This window comes from Leucopleurus acutus (genome assembly GCF_964270905.1).
Source record: "Leucopleurus acutus genome assembly, chromosome: 1".
Taxonomy (NCBI): domain Eukaryota; kingdom Metazoa; phylum Chordata; class Mammalia; order Artiodactyla; family Delphinidae; genus Leucopleurus; species Leucopleurus acutus.
In genome coordinates, this window is record NC_139142.1 from 168,014,609 (window position 1) to 168,024,294 (window position 9,686).

General features: G+C 43.0%; 1 protein-coding gene across 1 annotated transcript in view; it reads right to left on the reverse strand.

The window, feature by feature from the left end:
* Positions 1 to 9,172, reverse strand: part of BTBD1 (BTB domain containing 1) — a 45,068-nt gene extending 35,896 nt beyond the window's left edge. Inside the window, exon 1 of the mRNA XM_082852635.1 lies at positions 8,695 to 9,172. Within this exon, the coding sequence (XP_082708761.1) occupies positions 8,695 to 9,107 (413 nt within the window). The 5' untranslated portion in view covers positions 9,108 to 9,172. The remainder of the gene's footprint in view (positions 1 to 8,694) is intronic.
* Between the last annotated feature and the right edge of the window lie 514 nt (positions 9,173 to 9,686).

Below are 9,686 nucleotides of genomic sequence, written 5' to 3' on the forward strand. Positions count from 1 at the left end.
AGTATCTACTTCATAATGTTCTGGTGAGGATTAATATCAGTTAAAATACACAAAGTGTTTTGAATAATGCCTGACAAATACTTAGCCTCAGTAAATGTTAGCTGTTTATTTTTATATTGCTTCATTTCTATTTTCCTCTGCATTTCAGAAGGTTTCCTTGCCAGTCTTCTAGCCCTTCTATTTTTCTCCCCAGCAATCACATGTTTAAATTTCTAAGAATTCTTGCTTCTTTCTTGAGTGTTCCTTTTTTTTTTTAACTCCACAGCACTATGTCTCCTTTTTATGGATGCAAAAATGTTCTCAAGTCTCCAAGTTTTAAAAGTTCCTTTCTGTTCCCTGAATTACCTATTTCCTTGAGGATCAGCTGTTCTTGGTCTTTTTCATATTCTGATTTTCCTTATATGTCAAAAGATTAATGATTATCTCCAGTTGAATATCCTGGTAGCTGGTAAGTTTTCTTTGCTGCTGTGTAAGTATAGGACTGCTTTCCAGCTAAAACCTTCTCCAAAATGGAAAGGGTGGCTGGGAGCTGTGCATGTGGGAGGCTTGCTGACTGGCACCTTGCATTGGAGTGGGAAGGCAGCCTTTAGGTTAGAGACCAACCCCTCCCCGCCCCCCCCCCCCCCGCCGCCACCCATGCCATTACCCTGGAGTCCCTAAACCAAATCAGCACCCTAGTTCTCCCCAGGTGGTTTGTCTAGTTTATTTAAAGAGGAGCCTGTCAGATGTCACCAGGAGTTAGCATACAAGAGGGGGTTTGAGGGGATGGCCTATAAACAGGCTTTAAATTAATGCCCATGTTTTAACCCTACCTTCTCATTTTCACCCTCTTCACTACCAACTCTCCACCTAGAGCCATGCTGGGGCTCAGCCAGGAAAGGCAGCTCCCACCACCACTGTAGTTCCTCATGCTCTGGATTCTGGGCTCCAGACTTGGCCACTCCATTTCATCATCAACACACTTCCAACTGCTTTGTTCCTTTTCCACATTGGCTTCCAATCTCTCTCCTTTTTTTTTGTCTTCGCTGTAATGGATTTATTTTCTTTTGTATTTCTTTACAGTCGGTTTAACTGGGGCAGAGAGAAGGCTAACATCATGCTCAGTTCCCTTCCTAAACTAGAAACCTAGGAAGTTTTTGTTTTAAGGGCAAGATAGGAAGAAGTCTTTACATCTGCCTTAATCTTTTTTCAAGCAAAAATTACTAGAGTTATAAAATATAGAGCTGAAATGTAGGGCCTTTATTATCATTTGTTTGAGTAGATTTAAACTTAAGGAAACCAGCTCCACAAAGTTGAAGTACATGGTTCTTTAAGAATCTATAAGTGGGGCCCCTGACAGGGAGATCTGGAAAAGCTTCCTACAAGAATTTCTACCTGAGATCTAAAAGATGAAAAGAGGGCAGGAAGAACATTCCAGGGACCAAAGAATTGTGTTTTAGACTGTTCTATATGGTCCAAAACCCCATTCAAATTGCTTTTATGAAATTATACCTCAGTAATATACCTTTGGCTCGAATATATTTAAGAAACATCTACATTTATATCTAAAGACATAGATTGAGGATACTACTGATGTCAGTAATGCCTTCATTTATTTATTTTTTTGGGCTGCGTTGGGTCTTCGTTGCAGTGCGCAGGCTTTTCTCTAGTTGCATCGAGTGGGGGCAACTCTTCGTTGTGGTGCGGTGGCATCTCATTGCAGAGCGTGGGATCTAGGGCACACGGGCTCAGTAGTTGTTGCTCGCAGGCTCCAGAGCGCAGGCTCAGTAGTTGTGGCGCACGGGCTTAGTTGCTCCACGGCATGTGGCATCTTCCTGTACCAGGGCTCAAACCCATGTCCCCTGCATTGGCAGGTGGATTCTTAACCACTGCACCACCAGGTAAGTCCCAGTAATGCCTTCTTTATGAGGGGACTGCATCAGGAATTTTTTTTTTAACTGATCTTATTGTCAGACAGAGTTGTGCATCTCCTAAGCAGTTGGTTTGTTTTTAATCTACAAACACTATGAATTGTAACTGACTAGCCAGGTTTCTCTTTTTGTAATAGTTGCTAAAATTATCAAAATTAAGTTTGTAGAGTACCTATAGCATGCATTTTTGTATTGGCTTCATCTTGGCTCTGTTTTATTTCTTATCCTTGTGTTTCTTGTATGACATTTTAAATTCTTTTTGGAGCAATGCAAGTTATAAATAAATACTAGACTATAAACAATAAGAAAGGGAACTCTGTGTTTCTTATATTTTTCCCTATTATCTTTCCTACAGCATCGGACAGAGTGTGGGCACCTGGCTAAGCCTTAATGAATACATGTTAGCCGACTAGACAATTCAGTACAGGTTTCTAGCTATCATTGATAGGGAAACCATTTTCATTTCTAATAAGAAAAAAGGCTACTTGAAAATCCTAGAATCACCTTGATTCATATTTTATCAATACATCCATGTTTTCTCTACATTCTATTTAATTACTAAAACTGCTATATTAAACAAACTATGTAAGCCAGTGTTTACAAAATATAACTAAAAATTAAACATATTAGCACAATACTTTGTATTTTATTTTTTTATTTTATTTTTTTATTTTTTTTTATTTTTTTTTAACATCTTTATTGGGGTATAATTGCTTTACAATGGTGTGTTAGTTTCTGCTTTATAACAAAGTGAATCAGTTATACATATACATATGTTCCCATATCTCTTCCCTCTTGCGTCTCCCTCCCTCCCACCCTCCCTATCCCACCCCTCCAGGCTGTCACAAAGCACCAAGCCAATATCCCTGTGCCATGCGGCTGCTTCCAACTAGCTATCTACCTTACTACGTTTGTTAGTGTGTATATGTCCATGACTCTCTCTCGCCCTGTCACAGCTCCCCCTTCCCCCTCCCCATAACCTCAAGTCCGTTCTCTAGGAGGTCTGCGTCTTTATTCCTGCCTTACCCCTAGGTTCTTCATGACAATACTTTGTATTTCAAAGTGAACATTTCAGCTCTGATACACTACCTCTAAGGACAAGAGCACAGGGAAATAATTACAGGTCATCAAACTATTTCTGATTTCTCCCCGAAGATGAATGGCTTTCCAAAAGATAAAACTTAGGTTACATTTAATCTAATTTAAAAATTAAAAGACTAAGGTAAAAATTTCATTTTAAATTAGAAAAATCACAAGATCATGTACAAGAAACTGTGTATCACTACTGATTCTTTCATTTTACTCAAAAACATTTATTGAGGGACTATATAATAACAAGACACTGAGACAGGTCCTAGAAATACAAATACGAGAGCGATAGCTCCGCCCATAAAAAGCTTATGCTATGGTAATAAAATGATTAAAAAGTAATGTCATAATTACAACAGAATTATGCATTAGGCATGGTTTGATAACTAATCTCTAAAGATGGCACCAATAAATCACGCCTCCTACTATCCATACCCTTATACAGATCTGTCCATAAGGAATCTGGGCTAATCCTGTTTGCCTCTCGTTAACTAACAGAATGTGGCAGAAGTTAACACTATGCCAGTCTGGGACCTAAACTTTGAGGATGCCTGGCAGCTCCTACTTTTGTGCTTTCTGGAGCCATGGGCTGCTGTTATCCAAGAAGTCAAGCTACCCTGCTGGAAAGATCAGCTGGAGAAGACATGGAGAAAGAGAGAAAAAGGTTCAGCCAACTCAGTCTGAATCAAACCTCCAGATGACTCCAGCCCCAACTGCTATCAGAATATGACTGCATGGGAGACCTGAAGAATATGCTATAAGAACCTCCCACACAACCCTGAAAGATAATAAAACCATATTTAAGCTGCTAAGTGTTGGAGCTGTTTGTTGTACAGCAATAGATACAAAACTTGCTACAAGAGATTAGATGAGGCAGAGTGCAAAATTAATGATGTTTTATAGAGGAGATAAAGCCTGAAGTATATCTGAAGGGTGGTAATTAAGTGTGGAAATCTTCTAGGCAGAAAGACTAAGTACAAAGGCAAGGAGGCTTTAGAAGGCAAGTATTAAAATAAGGGAAAGGCCATCAGTAGAGTTGGGGCACTGAGCAGATGGAGAGGAAGGGGAATAGATATCAAATCATAAAGGTCTTGTATACCTGCTGAAATGTTTAAACTGCATCCTGTATGCAAAAAGAAGACATTAAGAGATTCAGGGGAATTGTGATAATGTCTGGATGTGAGAGAAATAACTTTGTTAACAGTGTGAAGAGTGGAGAGAGCTAAGTCTAAAGGCAGTGGTCTGTCTGAAGCAATGCTGGAAAAAATTAAGAGAAGGGGGCTGAACCTTCATGACTGGTCCAAACAGGATAAGAAACACATGGAACAGACTGGAACCAAACTACAGCTTGGAGCCAAGCCCACCTGAGTCAATCCCCAACTGACCCACAGAACAAGAATATTCAAAGGAAGAATAAATGATTGTCTTTTTTAAGCCCCTGAGTTTTGGGGTGCTTTATAGCATTATTGTGGCAAAAGCTGACTGAGACGGCCTAATAAGCGTGCCTGCCTCAAAGACTGTTCTGAAATTTGAGTTCCCACAAGGTGCTTAGGAATATACGCTAAGCGGAACGTGGCAAGCACTCATTAAGTGTTAGATATTTTTACTGTTGACATGTCCATCTGTATGGGTACTAGACATTCGTTTGTGATTGTCCAGTTGGAAATTGAGTTCGGGCTGAGTACAAGTTTGGCAGTATAGCTGGGGGAGTATGTAGTGCCATGGGTTAATGGGAGAAAGGAAGAAGACAGCTGAAGACAGAACCTGAGGAATAGTTGTCACCTGAGGAACCCATGTCTCCTTCCAGCCACTGCTCCATTTCTCTGTTCCTCGTTGCAACAAAACTCCGAGAGGATTATTTATACTAGTGGTCTCCAGCTCCTCACTTCATATTTTCTCCCCAATCTACTCTAATCCTTTTGTTGAAATCACTCTTGCCAGGGCTATCAATAGCCTCCATGTTGTCAAAACCAATAATCAATTCAATGTTCTCATTTTACCCAACTCTCAGCAGCATTTAACATAGTCAACAACTCCCTCTTTATTGGTGCACTTTCTTCAACAGGACTTTCAGGACACCACGTGGGCTCCTTGTTTTCCCTTCTAATTCCACTAACAGCTGTGGCTCAGTCTCATCCTATGCTCCTCCTCCTCCGCTACATCTCTACATGCTGGAGGGTCCCAGAGCTCATCCTTGTACCTCCTTCTCTTCACAGTCTATTACACATTCCTTCCCTAGGTAATCTCACCTGGCCTCATGGTTTAAATACCATTTACTCTTAACTTTCAAATTTATATTCAGCAAGCAGCTCTTCCCTAAACTCCAGGTTCGTATTTCTAACTGGCTGATCTTATATCCCTCCTTGGATGTCTGGTAAATCTTCTTGGTTCTACCTTCAAAATATATCCAGATTTTGACTACTTCTCATCATGTCCATCACTACCACCCTGGTATATATAACCCACCATCAGCTCTTGCCTGAACTACTGCAAGAGCCTCTTTTATTCAATTCCCTGCTACTCATTTTACTACTTCCACAGTCTAATCTCCAAACAACTGCCAGAATGAGTTTTTAAAAAATGTAAACCAGATCATATCGCTCCCCTGTTCAAATGCTTCCCACCAGACACCAGAGGGAATCCAAGTCCTTCCACAGGCTCCACAGCCCTGCATGACCCTGGCCAGCCTATCTTTTTGACCTTATCTTCTACCACTTTCCCCTGTATTCTATCTGCTCAAATCACACTGGTTTACTCTTGCAATTCCTCTAACAGGAGAAATTTGGGGCTTTAAACATGTTTTTCCTTGCTTAGAATGCTCCTTCCCTCATGACTTGATCATTTTTCCTTAAAATACTTACCAGTACTTGACATTATATCTTTGTTTCTCCCTACTGGATAATAAGCTCCACGAGGGCAGGGACTTTCTCTTGTTCACTGCTGTATCCAATATCTAAAACAGTGACTGGCACAGGGAGGCAGTATTTCTTTTTTCTTTTTTCTTTTTTCTTTTTTAGACAGGTCTCAGATCAGATAGGGCCTTAGAGACCACATTAAGGATTCGGATTTATTTTAAGAACAATCAGGAGGCATTGGGAGGGTTTAAACTAGGAAAAGGATATAATAAGGTCTGTATAATTATAAAGTTACTTCGGCTATTGTATAAAGAATGATCGGAAGGGATTAGGGGTACATGTGGGGAAATAAAAGAGGAGATTTTTACAGCAGGTGGCTCAGCTATGGTAAAGGTGCTTGGGATAAAGAGAAGATTCAAGAGATTGCTAAATAGATGGAATGAACAGGACTGGATATGTGGATTTAAGAGAGAAAGAAGACAAGTCCATAACAAGGGAGGCAGTATTTCTCAAATGAGCAACTAAAGAACATCACGTAAAGGTCTGGCAGATCAAAGTGAGCAGTTTCTTAAAGTGCTTCAAACTCAAGTTCAAAAGCCTTTAAGTAATATTAACTAATTCAAGTTGTAAACATAAAAATATGCCCAAGCTAACCTGCTTTTCCACCTCAGCAAGTACTGTGAGACATCTTTTTGTCACGCAATAATAGGTAAGCACAGCACCTATGCTTCATAACCAGCCGTTAAATAACCTAAGTTTAAAAATCACTTTCAAAAAAAAAAAAAAAAATCACTTTCAGAATAGAACAATGACTAGAACCTGAAGGACAAATAACATGACTACGCTGAAAATAGGAAAATTTCAAGGACTCAGGTTAATTCACTTATTTTCTATTGATGGGAAAGTATTGACTGATCAACAGCTTCAGTGAAAGTATGAAATCAGCATTTTCCCTCTACATTCTTATCCTAGCAATCTCAATGTTTTTTAAAGGAAAAAGCTACCCAACAATATTTTTAGATCAGTGGCTCTCACGTATCAGTATTTAAGGAGAGTATTAAATATGCTCTCAAGGTCCCACCTCCAAATATTACAATATTGTAACGAGGGAAGAGACCTACAAATTTAACAAGTACTCCAGGTGATTACAATGCAGGTGGACCAACAGCTCATTAAAGAATACTTCTAGTTTAGAAAATCTAAATGAGCTATAACCAATCCTCCTGGTTGACTTCAAACCAAAAACCAAAATGATCTAGATCCTAGCTTTTGAGTTGTTTTTTCCCCCTTTATAAATGTAATTGAACTAAATTACAAAAAATATGAGAAACAAAGAGAAAAGAAAAGTCAACATCATCTTACCATTCCAACACAACTTTGGTTAGCATTTTGGTATATTTCTTTCACTCCTTTTCTCTAAGTATACATTTGCTGTTTCTTTTCCCAGTTTTTAATCATAGTGAGCACAGTTTCAAATGCTAATTATATACATTTTCCACATTAATATTATTACCTAGTCTTCATGAATATCATACTTAGTTGCTGCACTACATTCCATCAAATGCACCTATCACTGTTTATCTAAGCATTCTCTCTGCTTGACTACTTCCTCACTACTATAAATAATCCTGCCTTAAATATTTTTGTGGGGAACATTTTCAGTACTTGAATACCTCCTACCTGTGGGGAAAACAATCTACAGTGCCAGACTGTTTTACCACCACCTCTGTCAGAGAGGGCTCCCCAAATGTTATCTTAAAAAAAAAAAACTGGAAGAGGAAAAGTACATTTTTTAATGTGCACTTCTTTAATTACTATCGAAGTTAAACATTCATTGTTAATTATTATTTTTTCTTTCCCTAAGTTATCTATCCTGTCTTTATCCACTTATTAATGGGATTTTAGATTTCTTTTCTACCTGTGTTGTGTTAACTTTGTATTCAATTTCCTTGATCTTCCTGAGAGCTGTGAGCCTTTGTGGAGTATTTATCTCTTCCACTGACCTACCTGTTTTTGTCTCAGTACCACCCAAGACTGCTATTTTAATGATACATTCTACTCAGGCAGATAAAACCATCTTGGTGTAATGAAACACATGGCCTCTGGTATGACTTGGCTCTGTTACCTCTTCAAGTTACTTGACTTCTCTGGGCCGCAGTCCCATTTGTAAAATTGTAGCAAACAATACCTATACGTTCCGAAACGGCCTTTCATGAATAACAGCTAATAATGCCAAACTATTAGCTCCCTTCCATTAAATAAAATTAATCAGAAGTCAATCTTCTATCCTCAAGTAATCAAAAAGCAAACTCTTAACATCGAAAGGGAGATTCGTTTTTAAGCAAACATAACCTTATCTGCAGGAACAAAAGGTAGCTAAAGCCAAACTTACTTGTTTTGATATTCACTGTCCTAGATCATGACAACTAACACGAATGAAAAGGGCGTAAGAGGATAAAAATAAAATAAAAGTAAAAATAAATTTAAAAAAAATTTAAAAGGTCATCTCGTCTACAAGACTTCCCAAGTATCCCTCTTCCCCAACAAAAACCTAAAACGTCGCAAATGGGCAATCAGGACAACCTGACCCATACTCTGTCCTCACCACTTCTCTAATTCCCAAGCGTGGGCAACAACCCGCTACTGGAATGTGAAAACGCACGCTAATTGGCCTTAGACACTAATATTTACTCTCACAGCCGGCGGGCAGCCGTCTCGGCCGACAAATTTCGGTTTCGCCCTTCCCGAGCATCACAGACTCGGGAGGAAACTGAGGCCGGGAGGGTAAGGAGGGTAAGGAGAGCGGGGTTGGGGAGGCCGGCTCGGTGCCCGCCGCTCACCTCAGCAGTGCCAGGAAGGCGGCGGGCTCCACGTCGGGCAGCTCGATCTCGGCCGACGTGGTGGCCATGCCGCCGTTGAACATGGCGTCGAAGACCGCGCTGCCGGCAGCCAGCACGAAGCGGTGGGCGGGGATGCGCTGCGGGCCCCCAGCGGCGGCGGCGCCGCGGCCCTTGCCCAGCACGAAGCGCACATCGCTCAGCAGCTCCGAGTTGAAGAGGAACGCGAAGCGCTCCTTCAGCGACGCCTTGGTCGCCTGCCAGTTGTACAGCGGCTCCCGCTGCAGGGGTAGCAGGGGCCCCAGAGAGGACGGCGGCGGCGGTGGCGGCGGCGGCGGCGGCGGCCCCGCGGCGCCCGGCTCCGCCTCAGCCCCCGGGACCTGCTCGCCCGTAGCTGCCGGTCCGAGCGAGGCCATCCTCTAGCGGCGCGGCTCTGTGGGCTAGAGACAGCGCTCCCGCCGCCCTGCCGCCATCGCCGAGGCCGCCCCCCGAGGCCGGCACCGCCTCCCTGCCTTCCGGGAAAGGCGCTTCCGGAGGCCGCGCGCCTCCGCCGGCCCCGCCCTGAGCTGCCCTGCGCGCGTCCCCGCTGGGCCGGGAGGCGGGGGCGCGCGTGGCCGCCCAGGCCGGACCTGGAGGGGACGGTGACCCCCGCGGCGTCTGGGCCGCCCTGGGCGCACCGAGCTTACCCGAGCCCCGCGCTCCGGGGGGTGGGACTTCGGTGGGCTACATGCGGCCCGACCTCCTCAGACCTGCGGGCCCCGAAGCCCTCGCCCCTCCCTACCTTCAGGCCCCTCGTCACCAGCTGCAGCGCCCCCCACTTGTATCTAGGACAGGTCCCTAGGCTCTCCTTCTAGGAGTCGCAGGCCTGGAAGTGGAGGGGGCCCGAGGGCATAGCCGGCAAAGCCTGTGGGAGGGGACGACCTGATTCCACGTAGCCGCCTCCCCCAGTGTCGTCCAAGTCACCGCTCCAGAGGGCCGCTGCTCCTGTAGTACCC